The sequence below is a fragment of the Aegilops tauschii genome, chromosome 2 (assembly GCF_002575655.3).
Source record: "Aegilops tauschii subsp. strangulata cultivar AL8/78 chromosome 2, Aet v6.0, whole genome shotgun sequence".
Classification (NCBI taxonomy): Eukaryota; Viridiplantae; Streptophyta; class Magnoliopsida; order Poales; family Poaceae; genus Aegilops; species Aegilops tauschii.
The window spans coordinates 354688151-354714690 of NC_053036.3; the positions used below are offsets into that span (position 1 = coordinate 354688151).

The 26540-nt window shown below is 43.4% G+C and overlaps 1 protein-coding gene and 1 long non-coding RNA gene across 4 annotated transcripts; both read left to right on the top strand.

The window, feature by feature from the left end:
- Positions 1-12489: 12489 nt before the first annotated feature.
- Positions 12490-17074, top strand: LOC109771498 (uncharacterized). 3 transcript variants are annotated; one of them, XR_012202706.1, is made up of 10 exons: positions 12505-12913; positions 13024-13160; positions 13331-13467; positions 13775-13855; positions 14178-14255; positions 14414-14587; positions 15595-15843; positions 15913-16051; positions 16168-16287; positions 16837-17074. It is a non-coding gene; the product is annotated as an uncharacterized lncRNA (long non-coding RNA). The 3 variants fall into 3 exon arrangements; XR_012202704.1 differs by lacking the exon at positions 14178-14255 and having other exon boundaries at positions 12490-12913; XR_012202705.1 differs by lacking the exons at positions 14178-14255; positions 16837-17074 and having other exon boundaries at positions 12490-12913; positions 15913-16099; positions 16168-16208.
- A 5719-nt stretch (positions 17075-22793) lies between these two features.
- LOC141041019 (protein FAR1-RELATED SEQUENCE 5-like) lies at positions 22794-24824 on the top strand. Its single transcript, XM_073507131.1, has 4 exons — positions 22794-23585; positions 23631-24237; positions 24319-24419; positions 24777-24824. Exons 1-4 carry the CDS (start codon positions 22794-22796, stop codon positions 24822-24824), a joined length of 1548 nt encoding a protein of 515 aa, XP_073363232.1.
- Positions 24825-26540: the final 1716 nt, after the last annotated feature.

A 26540-nucleotide genomic window follows, 5' to 3' on the forward strand; every position in this document is an offset into this window, starting at 1 on the left:
ATGTCTATCAGAGTACTAGCAACAAACTTTGTGCGAGCAGCCAGCCCTAACCGACCGCATCAGCACCGAGATCACATGTGGAAGAAACCAGAGAGAGGCAGGGTAAAGATTAACGTTGATGCATCTTTCTGTGTGGAAAATATGAAGGGAGCTACCGGAGCAGTTTGCAGAGATGACCGGGGTGAGTTCATAGGTGCAGCGTCATGGTTCGTATCGCATGTGCAAAGTGCGGAAACAGCTAAAATCGTAGCGATCAGGAATGGGCTGTACCTTGCAGCTAAACTTGGGTGTAACTCGGTGATAATTGAGTCCGACAGTCTAAATGCTATTGAAGCCTATGACCAGGATGATTACTTGGGTCCGGATGCAGCAGTTGTAGCAGAAGGTAAAACAATTGGAGAAGATCTAGCATAATTTGATGTGGCTCACTGCTTCTGGGAGGCTAATGGTGTTGCTGATAGTATTGCAAAACATTCACTCTGTAATAGTTCAACTGAGTATTGGGAAGGCTCCATACCTGACTTTATGTCTCACTTCATTGTACACGATCTTGCTATTATATGAGAAATAAAGGTATTACCCGTCAAATTTTTTTTGCTCCAGTGGCGCCTCTATTCTCCTCAGTATGGAACGATACATCCACGTTCACTTTAACTGAACCACCTGTTTGTTTCTTTCATGTTAACCCAGCTCGTTTTATTCCTCCCGAATTGAAAGTTTTTGCCATATTGCACGTATAGCTAAAGAGCTTCTATTACTTGGGGGACCCTGATTCTGGTGAGTCTGTTGTCTCCTTAGCCACCACATGTTACATCAATGCCCTCCTTGAGACAACAGAAGGTAAATTAGGCATATTTCTGTCAGGCAAACATAGCAAGTGCTCTAATACTGCTGAACCCGATCTGTCAACCGACGCCGTCTGTGAGATCAGCTCCGAAAGTCCGAGTAATCGCCACAACTTCACAGCACGGCTACACTGAAATAGCAGGTGATTGACATCCTCAACTCCTTGCGCATAGATTGGCCATTGGCCAATACTACCAACATGTCTATTAGCGAGTGTAGCTTAAGTTGTAGGATCCCATGTAGCGCACTCTAGCAATTTTTCCCTTGCCCGGAATTTGTATTTTCCATAGAATCGATCATATTGGGTTCTCTGAGGATGGCACAAATTGCGATATTCCAGTATACTGAAATTGATGTTTCCACTCCAAATCGTATGTCGTTTTAACAGATAAGTGTCCTGATTGTGTACCATGCCAAGCTACAAAGTCACCAAAGGAGCTATTGCTTAACGGAATTTGGAGAATACGGTTAACATCTATTGGGCTAAAAATATCACGGAGAAGTTCTTCATCCCAACTTTTAGTAGTAGGGTCTATGAGCTCATTAACCTTTGTAATCAAGACACCTGCTCTAGGGGTAACGACTTTCCTTGACGGGATCAAGGGAACCCAGTGGTCATCCCAGATATTCACTTTCTCTTCGTTCCTAATTCTCCAAATATGTCCTTGTTTAAATGTTTTAATGCCGGCATGTATGCTCTGCCAAGTGAACAAGGCGCCCTTTTTCAGTCTCGCAGATAAGAAGTCTTGGGCGGGGTAGTATTTTGCATGAAGAACCGTGGCACATAAGGACTCTGGATCATCAAGTAGGCGCCACCATTGCTTTGCAAACATTGCTAAGTTGAAGGAGTGGAGGCCGCGAAAGCCATCCCTCCATCTTTTTTGGGAAAACGTAATTTCTATAAGCCCATCAATGCATTCTCTTTGATTTTCATCATCCCCCAATCTAAATCTTGCGACTGCATCTGTGATTCCTTTGCACACTCCTTTAGAAGTTTTAAATACCGACATTGCAAACAGGGATTGACTGCGCAATTGACTTTTATAGAATCTCATGTCCTTCTATGGATAACTGCTTCTTATTCCAACAACATGTTCGTGAAGAAACTCTTTCAACAAAATGATTAAAAGAGTCACTCCTGCCTGCTCCAACTAGAGCTGGTGAACCAAGGTAGTATTTATCTGATAGAGTTTGGGTCTTAATATTGAGGCATCCACAAATATCAGTTCTCATTGTTGCATCCGTATTGGGGCTGAAAAAACACTTTGCTACACTCATCATTTGGCCCCAATTTTTGCAATACGTATCAAGAGCTTGGCGTAGAGAAGTTGCATTAGTCATATCTGCCTTCATGAGAACCAGGGAATCATCAGCGAACAAAAAGGTGTGATACCGATGATGCATTTCTGCACACCCTGATCTCATCCATGCCACCAATTTCCTCTTGAAACAATAATAGGCTTGATAACGCATCTGCACGAATAAGAAACAAGTACGGCGATAGAGGATCCCCTGGCGAATACCCTTCTTTGTTCTAAAAACGGTTTAGAAGGAAATTATCCTAACCACTTTCATCCATAAACCTCCGTGTACAACACACATCGCCCAGTCCCACCCGCCCAATCGACCTCCGCGTATAACACCCATCGCCCAGTCCACCTTTGCGAGCATTGCCTGCCTAGCAGCTACAGCAGGGGCTCATGCCCGTCAGAGGTGTGGTCAATGCTCGCAAATTTATACTAAAATTGCGTGAATTAATTTGGATCGGAGGGAGTAGTGTTTATGGTGGAAAGGATTGAACAGAGTGATGCAGCGAGGATTAAATGAACAATCTTCCGGGAGCTCCTATCAGTCGATCTTTGCGGCACATTGGCGGGGCGATGCACAGATAGCCGATGCAATTTTTTCTGAATTCTGAAACAGCAAACCCCCAAACATTTTAAATTTGTTATTTTTTCTGAAAGGCAGGAACATTTTTTGAAATTATGTTTTTTTATATCCCCGAACCGTAATTGAAACATGAATATTTTTTGAATTTGTGAACAAACTTTGAGAACATAAACTTCTCTTAAATATGAACACTTTCTGTTAAATTGAAAATAAACTTGAAGAAAAAAAGTAATAATAAGAACAAAAACAAAAAGCAAAAAACAAAAAACAAAAATGAGGTCCCGTCCCGGTAATACGAATACATGGCCTCTTCCTGGGCCTAGGTCGCATGGTTGGGTTGAGGCTACAAAAAACCGAGCTCCCTGGGTAGCAGGCCCATTCACGCCAACGGGAGGAGTCGTCAGAAAACCCTAGCGCGAGAACCTCTCAGGCGCCCTATATATATAACCAGCGCCGCCGCAACCTCTCCCCGTGTTCCGCTTCGGCAGTACTAGAAGAATCTCCCCTCTTCCTCTTTTATCGCCGGCGTTTTTGTTTGGATCTCTCTTGTTTGCTGACCGTTGTTTCGTTTTTGGTTTCGCTGGTTCAGCGGCGCGCGGCCGGCTTCGGCGGTGGCTCAGCGCCTTCTGACCACCAGCAACACGCGAACCAGTCGATCATCTGACCGAGCGTCTCTTCGGGTTTTCCACACGGATTCGCTCTTGTCGAGATCTGACACATCTCACCGCCGAATCGTGCTACCGATTTTGGGTTTTCTTCTCCCTGTCGTCCTTCTCTCGTCAGTTGTGCTGGTGATGTGGTGCCAGGGATGACCCCGGTTCCTTGGCCACCTCCCATAGCCAGCGAGACGAAGAGTATTCGATTGGATTTTATCGGCGGCCGGTATTCCACGGGCGTACGCGGTTCATGTTCACATCCGCGTTCGCTCACGACCTGGCTGCCACATCCGCTTTGCAGCACGACTTTTGCCCCCCTTTGTTTTGTTTGGTTATTTTTTTGATATATATTGGCAACAGATTAAAAGTTATTTTATGTTAACCAGGTGTAAGTCAAGTGGCAGCGGGCTACCCTAATCGGATGAGCTGCCGCGGTTACACGCCTGGGAGATGGACGCGTGCCCTTCGTTACATGCGCCGCGTCTAACCAATCGCGGCTCGTGTACATCAGGGCTTCACATTTTTAAACCTGATCTTCCTACTTCACTTGTAGCACAACTCGTCGGACGGAATGCTGATACCGTTGATGCGAGCAGAACTGCCAGAGCGGCATTGAAACGATTAATATTTCACCAAATTTCTCTTCTGTTTTGTAGCAAAACTGATTGAATGGTTAATATTCAAATTGTAACAAATGTGAACATAATAAATTTCATGGTGGTTTTGAAGAACCACTCTTGTGCCGCCTTTGTCCTGGAGTTTCAACATTGCGCCGTCAACCTTGGCCTTCACCCAGCCATCCTCGTAGGGAGCCAATGTTCCTTTGGAGGGCTAGGCTGGCGCAGTCAACCTTGGCCTTCACCCTAACCAGTCCAGAAACCAAATCCGAACATGTTGTGGAGGAAGCATACACGGTGGAGCAGAGAGAGAGGGGTGCGTGTAGCTCTCCCTCCCGCAAGTGATGCAAAAAATGCCTCTTCCTATGCGCCAGCTCCGAACCCACTGCCACACCATTCTGAACAACGCCAACCATCCTACACCATTCTGAACAACGCCAACCATCCTTTGCGAGTAGCTGCCAAAGACGATGTCCCCGAGATGCCTGTATCATATTTTTCTTGTCCACTTTTGCACTGTTATTTAAGATCAGCAGATGATCATCGTCCTTGTACTGAATTATGACAACTTGCGCTGCAGTAATGCACGATCATTGCTAGATCTGTGATATTGGACAAGACTCGCATTTTAGTTTTAGAGAGAAGTGCATATTTCAACCCTGAACTTTTGCCTAGTCTAATTTACAACACCGAACTCCAATACCGTCTAAATCACAACCCCAACTCTCAAAACCGTTAGGATTCAACCCTTCTCTCTGTTGACCGGTTTTGACCCGTTGACTAATGAACAGTATAAAACAAATTCGAATATTTTTTGCATGGAAGATGTATCAATGCGTGAGGTCTGTGCCAATTTTCATCGCGTTCGGACATCTGAGTAGCTCTTAGCCTAAAAAACAAAATCAGCCTCAACAATGCATGAACAGTTAAATGTTTCACAGACCCCATATTTGTCTTTTTTGCTAGTATTACTCAAATATCCAAACAAACTAAAAAAATTATAACTTTTTTTGAACTTACTGGTCACCAGGTGAATTTTTTTTAATTTACTGTTCACCCAGTCAACGGGTTAAAAGTGGTCAACTTGGTTAAAACCGGTCAAGAGGTGGAGAAGGGTTCAATCCTTACCGGTTTTGAGAGTTTGGGTTGTAATTTAGACGGTATTGAAGTTTGGGGTTGTAAATTAGATTAGGCCAAGAATTCGGGGTTGAAATATGCACTTCTCTTCATCAAATGACAACACATGTTTATGGTTAGAAAACTTAACCATATTTGATTAACGAGCTAGTCTAGTAAAGGCTTACTAGGAATATGGTGTTTTGTTTATCAAGTTTCCGGTTATTCTAGCATGAATAATAAATTTTATCATAATATAAGAAAATATAAAATAACAACTTTATTATTGCCTCTATAGCATATTTTCTTCAGGGGGTGACGAGACAAAATGACAATGGACTCATCTGACGCTTAATGCACGATAGCCGATGCTTAATCCAGCGGGTGTGCTACACTTGCGCATGTCCATGGTTCGATCCATACCATCGTGCAAGAATCGGCTGGACAACGTCGTCCGTGTAGCAACACTCCATACAATTTGGAGTAAACTGCTTTTATTTCCATTACAGAGATGATTGAGTTCATTTGACTGTGGAATTATGAAGATGGCATGGGTTCAATTAAGGGGCACACAAATTTATGATATACATGGTTGTGCTTAGTGTGAGTAAGTAGGTATGTAAACAATTGACAGTAAAGCAGCATACCTTTGAAGGACACGCATGGCACATGAGATGACAGACAGAAAGGGCACACATGATGATGATGCTTCGACCACAAACAAGTCGGTCATGAAGTTGCCGATGCTCGGAACGTTGCTAGAGATGAAATCACCAATGTTGGCATTGTTCACCACTGCATCATCTACCAGTCAGTCAGCAAACACACCTCACAAGGTTCAGAGACTCGTATATGTAAGTTGCCTAGCCCAGCCCTGCTCTGCTCTACTCTGCATCAAGGGATACCAAGGATGGATGAGTTCAAGTTCATGGTAGATACTTACTTTCGAATACCTTGGCAACTAAAGCGTTGAGGATTTCGTAGGTGCGGTCTTCCACGGAGCCCAAGATCTTGAAAGAGTCTACAGGAATGATGACACAACTTGGTCGTCGCAGCTCGGCATCGAAGGCGTCGACAGGTACAGGTGGTAGCAGCACGTCAGTGACACGAGACAATGTAGCCAGATCTCTGGCAAACCACCCTGTAAGCAAAAACACAATCAGACACTCGAATACAACTGAATGAACAGTTGAGCAAATGAATAATTTTGTCTGCTAAACACTGACAGTAGCACTGTACGGGTAGACTGAGATTACCAATGGTGTCGAACATCTGCTCCATGGGGACAATGCTCGCGGTGGAGACTAGTCCATGTGAAGGGCGGAGGTCGAAGATGCTGCAGTAGGCGGCGGGCACCCTGACGTTGTCGCTGGTGTTGGTGCCGAGGGCGAAGTCAGCGAGGCTGGAGGTGACGGCGGTGGCCGAGCCGAGCCGCCAGGGACGCGACCAGGAGCGTAGGGGTTGGAGGGAGTGCCGCAGTGCGTGTTCTCACCGTTGATGTTGTAGGCCATCTCGTCCATCACGGTCTTGCCCACGCCCACGATGCCGACGACGAGCGCGTGCGTCCGGGCCCAGTCCGGGGTCCCGAACCCAGTGACACAGCCGGCGATATCGTCTAAGCTGCAATTGACCAGTTAGTCAGTCAGTGAGATTGCTGAATATCGATGTGATCAAGGGAGGGAGGGAGCGAGTGGGGTCGCAGTACATCTCCTTTGATGGCGAAGGTGAGGTCGTGCATGGGAAGCTGCTGGTGGTGGTCAGAGGAAGGAGGCGATAGCCATGACCCAATCCGCCACCTGACTATGCTAGATCAGACCACCGACCGCGTTCCCAACGACACCACCAGCGTCCCCAACTCTTGGTCACGACTCACGACGCGGTCAACCTCCACCATCACTATGTCGGTGCCTGTCTCGCGCAGTCGCGCTCCAACCATGCCGCCACACACGTCCGTCGCCCCACCAGTGTCGCCCCGGTCACCTGCTCTATATCTCGATTTCGATATGGAGAAAGAAAAAGGGTGAGAGATGAACGATCCCATGGGATAGAGGCATCCGGCCTCCTGATGCTTGCCGCCGTTGTCGTCCCATTGCTGCTTCTGTGGCTCTCCCCTGCTGCTGCTATCAGGAATAGGGGGAGGTAGAGTAGGACTGGGGCAGCGGCGGAATCGATCACGTGAGGAACGAGTCGGGTGGGCTGATTTTTTGCGAGTTCGTTTTGGTAGGAAATCGTAGGAAGGATCAAGGTAGGCTATCTTTGTAAACTATTGATGGAGAACGATCCATCATTCGGTGGAACAAAACTAACAAAACGAAACCAAACGAATGACGTACTGATGTACTATCACCGCCGTAGACTTGGAATTATTGATAGATTGATTTGTAGTAATCATGCAAGATCAGTTTAGATAGATAGATTGACACGCCAGGGAAAGATCTATTTTGAATATAGATTGATTGATTTTTTCCTCTCCCCGCCCAAACAATGAAGGAAAGCGTGGTCAGGGAAAGATCTGATTTGAATATAGTTGGTAGATTGATTAGATTAGATAGATACATTAGGAAACCGTGGGTCTTTTGTGGTGTTTTTTCTCCCTGGTTTTATGTCCACTGGTTTTGCAGGGGAGAGAAAAAAAATCAGTGGGGTGGAATAGATTGGTGGAGGTATGGTTCGATGGGTGTGGGGGGTGACGAGACGAAGCTACAATGGACTCATACATCTCTACTCCTAATGGAGCAGTTGGTAGGATTGCGTCCAAGTTTTTTTTTCGCCTGGTTTATGTAGCGACCAGACCTCAAACAGTCTGATCTCTGTGCATCAGTGTCATCCCTGGATCGATAATGCTGACACGCACAGTACTTGAAGGATTTATAACAGAGTAGCAATCATACACTTATTACATCGAAGGTCTCAAAAGAGAACTTATTACAATAAATATGGCTTAAGGCCATCTAATACGATAACAGCGGAAGGCTTGGAAGATAAAGTGAGTCCATCAACTCCAACGGCATCACTGAGTGAAAGACCATGACCTAAGTCTCCTTACTCGTCGTCTGAAAAGTCTGCAACATGATACGTTACAGCCCGAAAACGGGTCAGCACATGGAATATGCTGGCAATGTAACACAAAAGAGTAATGAACAGAATAATGATATCACTACATGCATATATGGCTGGTGGAGGCTGTATGGTTAATATGTTTTGCGAAAAGCCAATTTTTTCCTACAACAAAGGAATAAATTTTATTTAACTACAATGTTGGTTGAAAACATTGAGAATGGTAAACCCCATCTCAATCCCAATTAAAAGGTAATTAATAACCCAATCAAATTTTATAATTAAGAGTGATGAGATCCACATGATAATCCAAGAAACTAGATACTCAAGACGTCCATAACCGGGGACACGGCTAACCATGATTAGTTTGTACACTCTGCAGAGGTTTGCGCACTTTTCCCCACAAGACTCGATCACCTCCGTTGGATTTCTCGCACTACATGGTGTTTGAGAAACGGATGACCGAGACACAGTCTTTCAGAAGCGTTAGCACCTTACGATGGGTAGACAGTACCACCTACATCCCCTACATCTGCTAGTCTACCACTGTAATGTTGGAAATATGCCCTAGAGGCAATAATAAAATGGTTATTATTATATTTCCTTGTTCATGATAATTGTCTATTGTTCATGCTATAATTGTGTTATCCGAAAATCGTAATACATGTGTGAATACATAGACCACAACGTGTCCCTAGTAAGCCTCTAGTTGACTAGCTCGTTGATCAACAGATAGTCATGGTTTCCTGACTATGGACATTGGATGTCATTGATAACGGGATCACATCATTAGGAGAATGATGTGATGGACAAGACCCAATCCTAAGCATAGCACAAAGATCGTGTAGTTCGTTTGCTAGAGCTTTTCCAATGTCAAGTATCATTTCCTTAGACCATGAGATCGTGCAACTCCCGGATGCCGTAGGAATGCTTTGGGTGTACCAAACGTCACAACGTAACTGGGTGACTATAAAGGTGCACTACGGGTATCTCCGAAAGTGTCTGTTGAGTTGGCACGGATCGAGACTGGGATTTGTCACTCCGTATGACGGAGAGGTATCTCTGGGCCCACTCGGTAATGCATCATCATAATGAGCTCAATGTGACTAAGGAGTTAGTCACGGGATCATGCATTACGGTACGAGTAAAGTGACTTGCCGGTAACGAGATTGAACAAGGTATTGGGATACCGACGATCGAATCTCGGGCAAGTAACGTACCGATTGACAAAGGGAATTGTATACGGGATTGATTGAATCCTCGACATCGTGGTTCATCCGATGAGATCATCGTGGAACATGTGGGAGCCAACATGGGTATCCAGATCCCGCTGTTGGTTATTGACCGGAGAGGCGTCTCGGTCATGTCTGCATGTCTCCCGAACCCGTAGGGTCTACACACTTAAGGTTCGGTGACGCTAGGGTTGTAGAGATATTAGTATGCGGAAACCCGAAAGTTGTTCGGAGTCCCGTATGAGATCCCGGACGTCACGAGGAGTTCCGGAATGGTCCGGAGGTGAAGAATTATATATAGGAAGTCCAGTTTCGGCCACCGGGGAAGTTTCGGGGGTTATCGGTATTGTACCGGGACCACCGGAAGGGTCCCGGGGGTCCACTGGGTGGGGCCACCTATCCCGGAGGGCCCCATGTGCTGAAGTGGGAGGGGAACCAGCCCCTGGTGTGCTGGTGCACCCCCCCATGGGCCTCCCCTGCGCCTAGGGTTGGAAACCCTGGGGGTGGGGGGCGCCCCACCTGACTTGGGGGGGAAGTTTCCCCCCCTTGGCCGCCGCCCCCTGTAGATGGGATCCCAGGGGCCGGCGCCCCCAGGGGGCCTATATAAAGGGGGGGAGGAGGGCTGCTGTACCCTAGCCCCTGGCGCCTCCCTCTCCCTCCCGTGACACCTCTCCCTCCCGCTTGCGTTTGGCGAAGCCCTGCCGGGATCCCCGCTACTTCCACCACCACGCCGTCGTGCTGCTGGATCTCCATCAACCTCTCCTTCCCCCTTGCTGGATCAAGAAGGAGGAGACGTCGCTGCTCCGTACGTGTGTTGAACGCGGAGGTGCCGTCCGTTCGGCGCTCGGTCATCGGTGATTTGGATCACGACGAGTACGACTCCATCAACCCCGTTCACTTGAACGCTTCCGCTCGCGATCTACAAGGGTATGTAGATGCACTCCTTTCCCCTCGTTGTTAGTAAACTCCATAGATGGATCTTGGTGATGCGTAGAAAATTTTAAAATTCTGCAACGATCCCCAACATGTAAGAGTTCACACGACTTAATCAACTATGCCAGAGCCCATAATGGCATGTGGCTGCACACGGAAGTTCTAGCATGAATAATCTTATGATCCCTTTGAGCCTGGGTGGCAGTCCATAGGAGAATCACACGGTACCCCGGGATTCCAAAAATACATGCAATCACTGGAATTCCCCAGGTGCCTCAATCCACCCAGATGTGTATTAAAGTTGCCACCTTAAGTTGAACCATTAATTAACAATCTCACATCTGTCATGGATACACTCAAACCCAATCCACGTCTACGAGCATAACATAGCAGTATAAGCAACGTAGAAGTAACTCCCAAAGGTTTGATAATAAACAGGTGAATAGGTACTACCTCAACTACTTCCCAACCCACAATTTAAATCAGATCCTAACCATGCAATTGTGTTGAGGATTGATCTAATGCAATAAAATTGGGTAGTAAGAGGTATGATCAAAGTGTTACTTGCCTTGCTGATGATCCGCGAAACCTAGAGACTCGTAGTAGCACGCTTCACACTCCGGGTACTCTATCGCAAACAAACAAGCATACAATAAGCAATCAAGCAAGGGCACGGGTAAAACTCAAATAAGAGATCTAACCAGAAAGTTCAACTTAAGAACTCCGGTTTGCAAAAAGAATCAAATCAAACGAAGCAACAAAACTCAAACAGCGAAAGAAACAAGCTTCGTTTACTAATCTGGACTAAAGTCAAATTTTACAGTAGCAAAATCTTGTTTAAGTTGGTTAAACAGAAAGAGGATTTCGAGACAAAACTCTAGGCGCTTGAATCACCTGATTCCGATAAACGAGCGAAAAGTTAAACTAAAACGAAAATCGGATCAGAAATCGCGATCGAAAATAATCATGGAAAATTCGAGAAAAAAAAAACTGACGAACAGGCTAACGAACGAATGTTCGCTGTCTGCGGTTAAACGGTGAAAACCGTTCGTTAAAAACGAATGTACGAACGAGCGTTCGCTAAATAACTAAACCAAAAAAAACCTGATCTAACAAAAATAAAATAAACCGCGGGTTCTAAAAAAGAAACCGACGGTTTTCGAACGAAAGCCGAGGCGGCTGCGTCGGCGGCTACCTCCGGCGACGACGGCGCGGCTGCGGATCGGCGGCGGGGCGGCGGCGAGGTGCGGCGGCGGCGGCGTGGGGCGGCGGCTGTGGCGGGCGGCGGGGTTGGCGGCGACAGCGGGGTGCGGGGCTGGCTAGGTTTGGCGGCTCGGGTCCCTCGCCTCTTAAAGGGCCGGCCGGGTCGGTGTCCCAGGCGGACACGGCCCGGTAGGTCGGTAACTTTTTTTAAAAATAATTCCCACGTGCAGAAAAAGAAAGGAAAGAAATACTAAACGGACTTCAAAAATCCCAAAATAAATTTTCCTCGCCCTCTAAAAATAGGCTGGACAAGGTGAACATTTATTTGGGCCTAAAATGCAATTTTGAAAAACGCATATTTTTTTCCTAATTCAAATAAAATAGCGACAAAACTCCGAATAAAAATCTTATTTGATTTTAATATTAAATCTGCAATATTTCTTTATTTTGAGGAAGTCATTTTATCCTCTCTTTTTATTTTTATAAAAGAAATATTCAAGAGAAAATAATTAAAAACAAACGATCCTTTTTTCAAAATTCGAGAAAAGCTCGAATATGAAAATAATGAAATCCCCAACTCTCTCCGCGGGTCATTGAGTTGCGTAGAATTTCTAGGATCAAACCAAAATGCGATAAAATATGATATGCAATGATGATCTAATGTATAACATCCCAAATTATAGTTTATTTTCGTCTGGCTTATTTCCGTCCGGTTTAGTTTCGTCTCACCTTCCATAATCATATTTTCACATTGATTTTTTCACTATTTCAATAAAATCTTTATTAACATTTGCAAACTTTCCTAACCAGACACATCATAAACGGACAGGTACTGATATGACGCTACAATCAATAAAACCACATTTTCAAGGAATTAATTCAAAATCCTAACTTTCCTAACGCATCGATTCTTACCTCTCCTGCTAACGCAATCCCTTCGACCCTGCCCTCCTCGCGAACCTGGACGTGATCCTCCCGACGCGTGCCCTCATCTCGTCCTCGCGCCGCCGTCCTCTCCTCGTCCGACCTTGACCTCATTCCTTCGATTCCGGCGACTCCTCTGTGCCCCTGGCCTGGCCGACGCCGTCACATCCGACGCCGAGGAGCCGGCCTGATAGGCTTGAACCATCCCTTGATCCCTCGAGTCTTCTGCATCCCTCGATGTCTCGATCCCTTGTCTTCTCCATCTCTCGATCCCTCACATCCTTGCTGCTACGAAGAGAACGGTTCCCTTTCTACATGGTCTGGCGTGAAAGAGCTCGAGCAAGGAGGGCGTGTGCGGCCACCTCGCACTTCGGCGAGATCCTCGAGGCTGTCATCGCAGACAAGGGCACTGGAAGATCCAAGGGCGGCGGATTCATGAGTACCGCCCAAACAATTCTCTCCTCCCCTCATCATCGCTTGATCTCCCCGTAGTTAATATTCTTGCTTAATTCAACCCCATTAGTTGATGCTTGGCATGTTACGTTCCAGGAGGCGGAGGCTGCCATTAGGGCGTGCTTGGGCCCGTACCCGGTGATTGACGGTCGGAGGGCCTACTGCAACCTCGCCTGCCTCGGGGTCCAGATGTCCAAGGCGCCACAACCAACTGCCTCTGCATCCATATGCTGGTAATTAATTAGTTCGATTCTTTGATTAACTTAAAATTCACTGAATTGTACGAATTCTTAGTTAGTGAGAATTAAGCGCCATGCATTCTTAGTTTGATTGTTAGTCGTTGACCATGAGCAAGAATCTGTCAATTAATTAGATGCTTTAATTAACTTGTATGTAATGGCAGGGTGTCCATGTTGGACGGAGACTTTCTCGTAGCCGATGGTTGCCCTTCAAGCACCAACAAATTAGAAATTCCAAGCCCTGCTGAGATTACGAGCTGGGTGGAAAGGGAATCAACACCATCACGCCAAAACATTGAAGGTGAATAAGTGGACCACTATCTAAGTAAATAGACGAACCGTATTTTGTTAGAACTAAGCAGTTGCTGCTAATATAATCCTCTCCAGCAAGATCAGTTTCGGACAATATAATCTGCTATTTACTTTCTATGTGTTTAAGCATGCTCAAACTCAGTACAAATAAACATAATTCTTTTTTTAGGTTATTGCGTGAAAAATAAGAATACTTACATCATTGAATTTCTGATGTTTTTTTATCGGAAGTTAGTTCAGTTAGGCACTTCTAATTGATTAAGCTTGATTTCACTCAAGTTTGATATAATCTGCAGGAGCAATCCAAGAGCTAAAAACTACAGTGATCTCACTATCCATCAACAATTGTTATTTTTCTCTATCTACGTCCTAATCAGGTGTGTCACCTCCTATTGACTTTGCCTACTGTGAACTTTGTTATCTGATTTTCCTTATCCTGCTTGTTAGCTTTTTATGCTATTCTGCGCGCTGCGCATAATGTGCATTTCTTGTTATTTGCTAATGTATACTGGACAAAGCTTGGTTTGTTGTTGAAACACATAAGTGCGGCAGCAAATTCATAGTGTGCATTTCTTGTTATTTGCCAATGGTTGACAAAGCATGGTCTTTTGTCGAAACACATCCCTTATGTTATGTCCAAAATTAGCTTGTTAGTCCTTTTTAGTGGGGCGCACTTATATATCTCAATTTTCCCTCCAGCTATTTATTACATATTATGATATTGGTACAAAGGCTGCCATAAAAGACGAGCATGTCTTTGGATCAGCAATATGTCAGGTGTTGTATCCCCCCCCTTTAATCTAACAAAGAAGAACAACAGTAAAACACATAGACTGTTTTTATTTTACTAAAATGTCTACTGTCGACGCACGTTTGAACTGAAATGTATTCTGTTAACAATTTATGCTTTACCTTAATTTCTATTTTGTGTACAGGCCCTAGAGCTTGAACCTTCTTCAGCAAATAAGGGTCACCAAGTTCTTATAGTCAGTCACTGGACCACAACGCTTGATATCCTTCAATGGACACTGGAAGTAATATGAGCTACAGATATGCGTCCCAATGGGGGGTTATTTATTTCCTCAACAAGGTACAGTACAGTAGGACAGGTAAAGTGAACACACAACTTGATTCTATTGATTCTATGGTTCTTAGAATGTCACTGTACTATGTTTTAGGCTAAGCAGAAGCAGCGTTGGCCATGAAGAACATCAGTTTATCTTTAAGATATCTCTGAAATTTTGGAGAGTCTGATGTGTTACGAATTATTGTTGTATATAAGGAGAATAGTAGGAGAAGATCTGCACTTGTGTATGTGTGCAAGTTACAGTACAGTAGGAATGGTAAAGTGAACACACAACTTTTTTGGAGGGAAAGGTCATAATGGCTAGCTTTATTAACTCAAACAAGAATTACATCGTTCACTAATTGGCTGATCAGAAACCATGGGGGTTCATCAGTCCAATTTTCATTACATTTATTATAAAAACTAAACTTTGCTAGCTCATGAGCTACTGAATTAGCATAACGAAAACAGTGTGAAAAGATGATCTTCCTTTCGATGTTGCCGTATCAATACATCCTGCAAAGATTGCCGTTGTTGCATCCCACCACTGTGCTTGTCCCTGGCAATTGTTAACAACACTCAAGAAATCAGATTATGCTTCAGTTCTATTAAATCCCAAAGTATTTGCTAGATTTAACCCATCACAACTTGATTTTATGGTTATTACAACGTAACCGTAATATGTTTCAGGCTAAGCAGAAGTAGCGTTGGCATTGAAGAACATCAATTTATCTTAACGATATCTCTGAAATTTTGGAGAGTCTGATATGTTACGAATTATTTTTGTATATAAGGAGAATAGTAGGAGAAGATCTGCAGTTGTGTATGTATAAGCTTTACTGACGTAGTTTTTTGTTCTTGCAAGATCCTAACCGTTTACCCATTTGCTACCTAGATTCACTTACTGATTGTAAATTGCTTAACTTCTTGCACATAAAAAGACAATAGGCTTGGATTTGTGAAACAACTATATTTTTCTGTACAATGGTGAAAGAGCTACATTGCTATATCGCTCTCTAATTCAATTTCTTCAATTCCATATGGACATAGGAAACTTGAATACTACACCACAACTCTTAGGCCTGCCAAACTATAAGGATGATCACGTGGTCATGAGCGGAACCGGATGTACCCCGTAAGAAATTTTATCTAATTCTGATCTCGAGCTCATGGATAATCCACCTGATGGAGTCAAAGACAAACATCCTAGCCCAATCCCCATCATGCACACGGATCAATGTGAATTACTTCCTGGCCACCGCAACTACATCATGTCGATCGATGATGCAAGTGTTTGGAGTAAGTATCATTTATCAATATGTAATGTGCCAGTATACATTATTTTTATTCTTACCACCCAATTTTCAGGAAGGAATGGGTCCGAAGCTCGACACCTCGTCCAATGGTCTTAAGTCTCAAAAAACTTCAGGGCATACTTAACATGGAGCAGTCTATGGACAATGATTGTTTCAACATTGTCGTGCATATACTGGCATGTGACGAGGGAGTATTGTTCGCAGACCCTCCTATACACTACATGGATTTACAATTTTGTGTAAATTATCAAAATTCTTCATTCAATATCATTAGTATCAACATGTTTCTAAATAGTTTTTTACTCAGTCCATGATGCTGGATTCAACACGAGATCAAAAGTTCTGCGATAAGGAAACTATTCAGAAATTGGCAACTTTGTTTGATAGCTGGCTTGGGATAGACAACAACATCTCATCGAGCAACATGGTAAGTAAGGTCTTTTGTCTATTGTTTATCATGGTTTATGTTGTCTGTAATAGCTACCACTTATAGATTTATCTTCCATATGAATCCATCGGTCGATACATCTTGTACGTCATCGACAAAGAGGCACGTCGTGTATCTATTCTGGACCCTATTCATACAACACAATCGTCAGAGATGAAAATTCTGAGGTACTTAGTGAAATTAAAAAGTTTTGCAAGGGAATTCAAAGAAGCACTCGAAATAAAGCAACCAGGATGAAATTTTGATATATCCAAATGGCAACGTTTATTTGTTAATGGCATTCCAACGAGCGTAGATGGGTAATAAATTTAGAATATAAACATTTATTTTTGTTATCACAATATTTAATGCAATAACAATTTAGGAAATTGCAAGGATTTGCCAGGCTATTTTGTCTTTCATTTTATGCTATTGTGGAACTGTAAAGACCTGGCGAAGCTGGTTTGTGTGGTGTGTATTGTGCGTTACACATGTTTTTAAACCTTCCACGTGAAGTATTCGTGCTAGATATATATATTGCTTTTGCAGGATGGGTATGAGTTGAGGAAGCAGTTTTTATATACTTGCTCAAACATCGTGCGAATGAAGCTAAAGACAACTTGCCTGATATTGTGAAGGAATTTCTGAAGCGCATCAAGTAGATCTCAATACTTTGTAATAGATTTTTAGTTGGATCATCACTTTATACATATACATTGTTAATTTGCTATTTTGTGATCACTTTACATTACAAGTGAAGTGGACTTCAATTATTATGCAATTGTGAGCCTCTTATATTGTCTCCACATGTGACTATTTCAGAAGCCCGTGGCCCTTCTTTTCTTTCAGATAGTGGGATGCGTTGATCTGCTGAATCAAGAAGATCAAGTCCTCCCGGGCAAGGCGAACCTTAACGCACGTGCATTCTACTACTTAGGAGTAGAGATTGATTTGTAGTAATCATATAAGATCACTTTAGATAGATAGATTGATTGACAAGCCAGGGAAAAATCTGTTTTGAATATAGATTGATTGATTTTGTCCTCTCCCCGCCTAAATAGGGTTGCAAGAAAAGCTCGAGGCTCGTGAGCCGCTCGAGATCGACTCGTATTTTAGCTCGACTCGAAAAGAAATTAGCTGAGTGATATGTCTCTAACGTATCTATAATTTTTGATTGTTTCATGCTATTATATTATCTATTTTGGATGTTTAATAGGCTTTATTATGCACTTTTATATTATTTTTGGGACTAACCTATTAACCGAAGGCCCAATGCAAATTGTTGTTGTTTTTTTGCCTATTTCAGTGTTCCGCAGAAAAGGAATATTAAACGGAATCCAAACGGAATGAAACCCTCGCGAGGATCGTTTTTGGAACAAACGCAATCCAGGAGATTTGAAGTGGACGTCAAGGAAGCAACGAGGCGGCCACGAGGTAGGAGGGCGCGCCCAGGGGGTAGGCGCGCCCCCACCCTTGTGGGCCCCTCGTGGCTCCACCGGCCTACTTCTCTCGCCTATATATACTCATATACACTGAAAACATCCGGGAGCACCACGTAACCCTATTTTCACTGCCGCAACCTTATCTACCCATGAGATCCCATCTTGGGGCCTTTTCCGGCGCTCTGTCGGAGGGGGAATCGATCATGGAGGGCTTCTACATCAACATCATAGCCTCTCCGATGATGTGTGAGTAGTTTACCACAGACCTTCGGGTCCATAGTTATTAGCTAGATGGCTTCTTCTCTCTCTTTGGATCTCAATACAAAGTTCTCGATTCTCTTGGAGATCTATTCGATGTAATTCTTTTTGCGGTGTGTTTGTCGAGATCCGATGAATTGTGGGTTTATGATCAAGATTATCTATGAACAATATTTGATTCTTCTTTGAATTCTTATATGCATGATTTAATATCTTCGCAAGTCTCTTCGAATTATCAATTTGGTTTGACCTACTAGATTGATCTTTCTTGCAATGGGAGAAGTGCTTAGCTTTGGGTTCAATCTTGCGGTGTCCTTTCCCAGTGGCAGCAGGGGCAGCAAGGCACGTATTGTATTGTTGCCATCGAGGATAAAAAGATGGGGTTTATATCATATTGCCTCAGTTTATCCCTCTACATCATGTCATCTTGCCTAATGCGTTACTCTGTTCTTATGAACATAATACTCTAGATGCATGCTGGATAGCGGTCGATATGTGGAGTAATAGTAGTAGATGCAGAATCTTTTCGGTCTACTTGTCACGGACGTGATGCCTATGTTCATGATCATGCCTAGATATTCTCATAACTATGCGCTTTTCTATCAATTGCTCGACAGTAATTTGTTCACCCACCGTAGAATATGCTATCTTGAGAGAAGCCACTAGTGAAACCTATGGCCCCCGGGTCTATTTTCCATCATATTATTTTCCTATCAACTAGTTATTTATATCGTTGTTTATTTTGCAATCTTTACTTTCCAATCTATACAACAAAAATATTTATCTTATTATCTTTATCAGATCTCACTTTTGCAAGTGCCCGTGAAGGGATTGACAACCTCTTTTATCGCGTTGGTTGCAAGGTTCTTGATTGTTTGGGCAGGTACTAGGGACTTGCGTGTAGTCTCCTACTGGATTGATACCTTGGTTCTCAAAAATTGAGGAAAATACTTACGCTACTTTGCTGCATCACCCTTTCCTCTTCAAGGGAAAACCAACGCATGCTCAAGAGGTAGCACTGAGTATTAACACTTTATGTAGCTTGATCGAGAAACGAGCCGATCTTGAGCCAACATTGGCTCGCTCAATTTTAGCTCGATAGCTCGATTATCATATAAGTATATTACATAACCTTCATATCTATTGCCAAGAATTAGGATCATTCATTTCCATATATGTTTTGTATGATTTTTTTCTGCACTTTACCTACTAGCAAACATGGAAATTAAGCATGGAGAAAATTTATTCTCATCACGTGGCCAACCGTGTGTTCAATATCTTGTTATTTTGGTCAAAGTTGGAGAGATGGCGCACCTTGGTCCCCTTTATCAGAGATCTCTTGTTATTAAATACTAGTCTTCACTTGAGAAAGAGTAAGTCGAATTTATAGTGATTTTTATGTTGTGTTGTGGCCTATCTTGCTTTAAAATTTTGCCTTAAAATGATTTTAAAAATCATCTTATTTAACTCGAAACTAGCTCGAGATCGACTCGAGATCGTTACAAGCTGAGGACGAGACACTTTCTGCCACTTGAACTTGAGCTTCACACATTTTGAGCTCGCTCAAATTTTATTATGAGTTGAGTTGGACCTAGGCCAACTCGCTCGAACTCGACTCGTGTGCAGCCCTACGCCCAAACAATGGAGGAAAGCGTGGCCAGGGAAAGATCTGTTTTAAATATAGATTGATTAGATTAGATAGATACATTATGAAAGCGTGGTGAGGGGTATATTAGGAAAGCGTGGGTCTTTTTGTGGTGTTTTTCTCCCTGGTTTTATGTCCACCGGTTTTGCAGGAGAGAAAAAAATTGGTGGGGTGGGATCGATTGGTGGAGGTATCGTTAGATGGGTGTGAGGGGTGACGAGATGAAACGACAACAGATTGCCTTTGTTCTGGTTAATCAGTGTTATACGAAGAAATGAAGCACGAAGTTCCCGAACAACGAAAAAAGAAATAACTAACGCATCAATGTGTATATAGCGACTTCAACAAATAACACATCAATATCTTTAATAAATCCCGGCATTCCGCAACAACTTGAGCTAGTACAGTTATAAAGCTAAGAAACACGGTAAATTTCATGGCCCTAATACGGGGACAGATCTGAGAACGACTCGATGCATCTCCACAATGTAACTAGGATGCGGCCACCTTGTTAACGGAGGCTACGTACCACCGCAGCGAGCTCGGTGTCATCGCGGCTCCTTTCTCGGCCCGACATCTTTGAATTCACCTCGCTCTTGATCTTGTCCGCCTCCTCCTGCTTCTCCCGCTTGTAACCGATGCACGCCCGGTGGCCGAGCCAGCCAGCGACGTAGCCGATCAGCACGGATAGCGTGAAGTGCGCCAACATCAGCAGCTGCAGGTTTAAACCGCGCACCAAGAGGTCGATGCAGCTGGCCGCTTTTAGAACGAAAGCTAATCGTTCGGGTCGAGAAGCACCGGCTGTTTGCTGGGATATGTGCAAACCTTAAATATCCCTTTGCCTGCAGGATCGATGCGTGCGGGACGCAAAGACCTATTACCACTTGTGCCGCAAGTAATTCATCATTATCGATCCGTGTAGAGTCTTCTTTTTTGAAGGAAATATGCCCTAGAGGCAATAATAAAGTTATTATTTATTTCCTTATTTCATTAAATGTTTATTATTCATGCTAGAATTGTATTAACCGGAAACTTGATACATGTGCGAATACATAGACAAACAGAGTGTCACTAGTATGCCTCTACTTGACTAGCTCGTTTACCATGTTTTTTTTGTATTTTATTGATGCCATTGTTCATAGAGTTCATATGAGCATGGGCTCAGAAATGGATATTCACACGGAATTTACCTTTTTTCGAAATCAAAAATAAAAAGACATCTTTTTGCAAAATTTGGTGGCGCACTTGAAATCTCGTTTTGAAACTTTTAACATTTTAAAACACACTTAAAATGCATTTTTTTAAACAGATTCATGTGTACCCGACACATGACGTGCCTAATCTCATGTGACACTTCGTCCTGGCAGGTCTTTGTCGAATCATCTATCTCCATCTCCCCAAAGAAAACCTAATAATAATTTCCTAAAAAAGCTAATAATAATAACATTTTTGCTAAAACTCGGCTTTCGGTTTGCTTTCGGTTTGAGGGAATTCGGACATCCGGATTGGTCCACGGATCGATGGTATCATATTTGATTGTCTACATCCGGATGTATATGTGCATTTTGAGAGTGGGTTAAAAATGCCCTATATTGTTATGTACTTTCGATCTAAAATAAGCGTTTTTGTTTTGAACTAAAGTTGCGACACTTATTATGGATTCGAAAGGAGTACATAAAGTAGAGATAGAGATGGCAAATCTATAAGACATTTTTTCTTAGAAATGATTAGAGGCAAAATAACTGGCGCAAACATGATGAGATTCCCCCCTCAAAGGTCGAAGGGTTGGGGGTTCGGCTCTCCTGCTGGGATCCCTGCAAACACTATCGTGCAGGGCCAACGAGCGGCCAACACGTGGCCTGGTGGACCCCATCACTAAAACAACCAGCCCGTATCTCTCTAATTACAGAAAATCAGTAAAACTGCCTTTCTTTCTCGCGCGTATCAACAGATTGCCGCCAAAATCTCCAACATCCTTTCTCCTATCTATCTACTCCATTGTGGATCACACAGGAATAGATCAGGATCGATAGAGAATTGTCCTCTCACGTGGACCAGCATCTACGGTGTTCTTCGGCATGGAAGGAGCTCCTGCGACTTCATCCATAGGTTTGTTGTTGTGTCTTGAATCTGCAAATTATCAACACTCTCATCATATGGAGGAGACAAGATTAAACAAAAATAAAGGAAGAGCTTAATCTATGACATGCAAATTAATCCTTGAGACTTAGCTCCACGTACTTCATCTTTCATAGGTCTGTTTCTTGTGTCTTCTTTGCAATTGTAATGATAGAGATTATTGTATCTAAGAAAAAGGACAATGTTTTGCTAATGCTCCTATGAATACAGTGTGATATTTGGCAAAATATGTTGTCCCATCTTCAAGTGTTGTTCAGGTTTCGCTCCAACAGGACTCTGAATATCGTGTTTTGTTTTAACAAAACTGTGTCGTCCATGAACTAATTAGTATATGACATTTTTATGTTGTGTAGATCATGAGACCACGAATGTGGGAGAGGCAGGTCGAAACACAGATGATTATTACAGCAAAAGGTTGAAACCAGAGATAGGAATGGAATTTGAGAATGAAGATATAGCATATGAGTTTTATAATGCATATGCAGGACATGTAGGTTTCAGTGTCAGGAATTTTGGCATGATAAATCCTCAACGAATGTTATTCGAACGAAGAAATTTGTATGCTCAAAGGCAAGTTTCAAGGACAAGAGCAAGGAACAATGCCAGCGGAAGCGAGCAGATACAAGAGTTGGCTGTCTGGCAGAGATGACCATCAAAATAAGTGCTAACGGAAAATATGTTGTAAGCAGCTTGGAGGATGCCCATAATCATGAACTCGTAACTCCAAGCAAATCCCATCTACTGCGATCCCAAAGAAGAATTACAGAAGCTCAGAAGGCCCAGATTGACATATTGAATGATTCGGGTATTAGACCTAAATCTGGTCATGAAGTGATGAGTAGGCAAGCAGGGGGCCGACAAAGTCTTTGCTTCGGTCACAAAGATTATAAAAATTATCTCCGATCAAAGCGTATGCAATAAATCCAAGAAGGAGATACAGGTGCCATTCTTCAATACCTACAAGAGAAGCAAATGGAAAATCCTTCCTTTTTTATGCAATACAAGTAGATGAAGAGGATATGATGACCAATATATTCTGGGCAGATGCAAGATCAATATTAGATTATCACTACTTTGGTGATGTGGTATGCTTTGACACAACCTTTAAGACAAATAGTTATGGACGACCATTTGCCCCTTTTGTTGGTGTCAACCATCATAAACAAACAGTGGTTTTTGGAGCTGCATTATTGTACGATGAAGCAGCTGATACGTTTGAATGGTTATTTGAAACATTCAAAAGGGCTATGTCAGGAAAAGAACCAAAAACAATATTGACCGACCAATGTCCTTCCATTATTAGTGCCATTGACAAGGTTTTTACCAATTCAATACATCGTCTATGTGTGTGGCACATGTATCAGAATGCTGCAAAACATTTGAGTCATGTTTTCCAAGGTTCCAAGACATTTAAGAAAGATTTTGGTAAGTGTGTTTATGATTTTGAAGAAGTTGATGATTTCTTAGCAGGTTGGAATGATATGCTAGTGAAATATAATTTGGAAGACAATGACTGGCTACATAGATTATTCCAAAACAAGGAGAAGTGGGCTTTGGTTTATGGTCGACAGACCTTTTGTGCGGATATGAAATCTACGCAAAGAAGCGAGAGTATGAATGCACTATTGAAGCGATACTTGCATGTTCGGCTTGATTTATTAGATTTATTCAAGCACTATGAGAGGGCCGTGGATGATAGAAGGTATGCTGAAGTGGAAAGTGATTTCTATGCGAGTCAAACATCACCAAAAGTGCCACATGTGCAGATGTTGATTCAAACTTCCAAAGTATATACACCTGCTATGTTCGAGATATTTAAATAAAAATTTGACATGGTAATGGGATATTGTGTGTATGAAAGTGGTCGTACTGCCTCTATTTCTGAATTCAAGGTTAGCCATTCAGCTAGCCAAAATAGTCATACAGTGAAATTTGATCACGATGGATCAAAAGTTTCCTGCTCATGCAAAAAGTTTGAATTTATTGGGGTCTTGTGTCGTCATGCATTGAAGGTGTTGGACCACAACAATATTAAGGAGTTGGCACCTGAATATATCTTGAAAAGATGGACAAGGCAAGCAAAATCAGGGCCATCATATGCAATTCAAAAGTGCGCTGATGATGAAGATGTTAGAGTTGTGCTAGCTAGGCAGTATGGATCACTATGTCGCACTTACAACAACATTTCGAGCAAAGCAGCAGCAAACAAAGAGGCATATGCACTACTGCAAAGTATGTCAATAGAACTAATGGAAAAGGTGGACCAGATTTTACATGGAAGCAACCAGTCGAAAGATATACCATCAAATCATGAACAAGCTGAGAAACAAGCAGAGAACCAGCCAGTTGAATGCAACAATGAGAACGTTGTCCAAGCAAAAGGAATAAGGAGAAAAGAAAAAGAAAATAGCAGTAAGAGGATTAAATCTGGATTGGAACTAAACAAAAAGAATACACAGAAGAAAGGTATGGTACAGCTCAAGAAATGGCTACATAATTATCTGCTCATGTTATTCAAATAGATCTAACAGTTTCTTTTCCAAATAGGTCAAGCAACAACATGCAAGAATAGGAATGGTGATTGTGCTTCTGCCTCAACTGAAGCAAATCCTAGCTTCACCATGTCAAATCAGTACTCCAACTTGCAAGTACTGCAGAGTGCCAGGCCTCTAGTACCACATGCTACGAACTACAGTTTGCAAGTATCGTCGCACGCTATGCCTCCACTACCACATGCTGCGAACTACAATTCGCAAGTATTGTCGCACGCTATGCCTCCAAACCCACAAGCTGCGAACTACAATTCGCAAGTATTTCCGCGCACTATGCCTCCGCAACCACAAGCTACAAACTCCAATTTGCAAGTATTGCCGCGTGCTATGCCTCCGCAACCACAGGCAGAAAACTACAAATTGCATCTACTTCCTCAGACTATGACACCAGTGCCACAACCACAGAATTATAATTTGCAAGTATTGCATCACGGCCTGCCTCAACTACCGCAGGCAGATGCTACTTCTTTTCAGCAGTTACTCGGCTTGCAACCACAGTGAAAGGATCGATATAGTTGACTAGAGGGGGGGGGGGTGAATAGGCAACTAACAATTTTTAGCTTTTCTTTACCAAATTAAACTTTGCATCAAAGTAGGTTGTCTAGATATGCAACTAAGGGAGCAACCTATATGATGCAATGACAACAAGCACGCAAGCAAGCAAGAGATATAACACAAGTAAGCTTGCGAAAGTAAAGGGACGAGATAACCAAGAGTGGAGCTGGTGAAGACGAGGATGTGTTACCGAAGTTTCTTCCTTTTGAGGGGAAGTACGTCTCCGTTGGAGTGGTGTGGAGGCACAATGCTCCCCAAGAAGCCACTAGGGCCACCGTATTCTCCTCACGCCCTCACACAATGCGAGATGCCGTGATTCCACTATTGGTGCCCTTGAAGGCGGCAACCGGACCTTTACAAACAAGGTTGGGGCAATCTCCACAACTAATTGGAGGCTCCCAACGACACCACAAAGCTTCACCACAATGGACTATGGCTCCGCGGTGACCTCAACCGTCTAGGGTGCTCAAACACCCAAGAGTAACAAGATCCGCTAGGGATAAGTGGGGGGAATCAAATTTCTCTTGGTGGAAGTGTAGATCGGGGCCTTCTCAACCAATCCCGAGCAAATCAACAAGTTTGATTGGCTAGGGAGAGAGATCGGGCGAAAATGGAGCTTGGAGCAACAATGGAGCTTTTGGGGGAAGAGGTAAGTCAACTATGGGGAAGAAGACCTCTTTATATAGTGGGGGAACAATCCAACTGTTACCCCCCACAACAGCCCCGCCGAGGGCGGTACTACCGCATAAGGCAGCGGTACTACCGCTGAGACCAGCGGTACTACCGCTCCCACGGCGGTACTACCGTGGAGATTGGAGGGCAGGGGAGATATGGACATGGGTGGTACTGCCGTGGTGGTAGGACAGTACTACTGCTTAAGAGCGGTACTGCCGCTCTACTGCCGCTGCGAAGTACCGCACAATCCGACACGAAAAAAGACCCCTCGAGTCGACGCGGTAGGGGCCTGGTACCGTAGCGGTACTACCGCTGCGGAGCGGTACTGCCGCTTGTGACCCCTAAGCGGTACTACCGCTGGGTACCGCGGTACTACCGCTGGGACCAGACTCAGCCCAAAGAGAGAGGAAAGAAAACTCCAATGAAGCGGAAAGGCTCAGAGGGTGTAAAGAGGATGTGTACGTGTTGATTCCACCCTAGCCTTACCAAAGCGGACCCCCTCTTGATAGTACGGTGACTCCTAGGAAACTAATCCACCAAAAGAAGCGAAAGAGCTACACCGTCTTGAATGACACTCCGAGGGGAAAGAAATCGTCTCGTGCCAAATGATGAATCTCTAAAATGCTCAAAGCACACGATTAGTCCGCAAACATGTTGTCATCAATCACCAAAACTACATCTAGAGAGATATGCCTTAACAATCTCCCCCTTTTTGGTGGATTGATGACAACCAGGGATTTGCACAAGGATATATCATGAAAGTAAAGAAACTTAGAACTACAAAATATAGACGGGCTCCCCCTGAATGTGTGCACCTAGTTGGTAGTGCCCTTGGAATGTAGGACACACACATTAGGATCAACACTCCCCCTATATTTTATAGTCCAACAACCTAAGTATAGGATACATGAGAGCAGGTAATATAACATGATAGACAAGCAACTCATAAGATACCAAAGTACTAGAAAGACATAGATAAAGATAAGG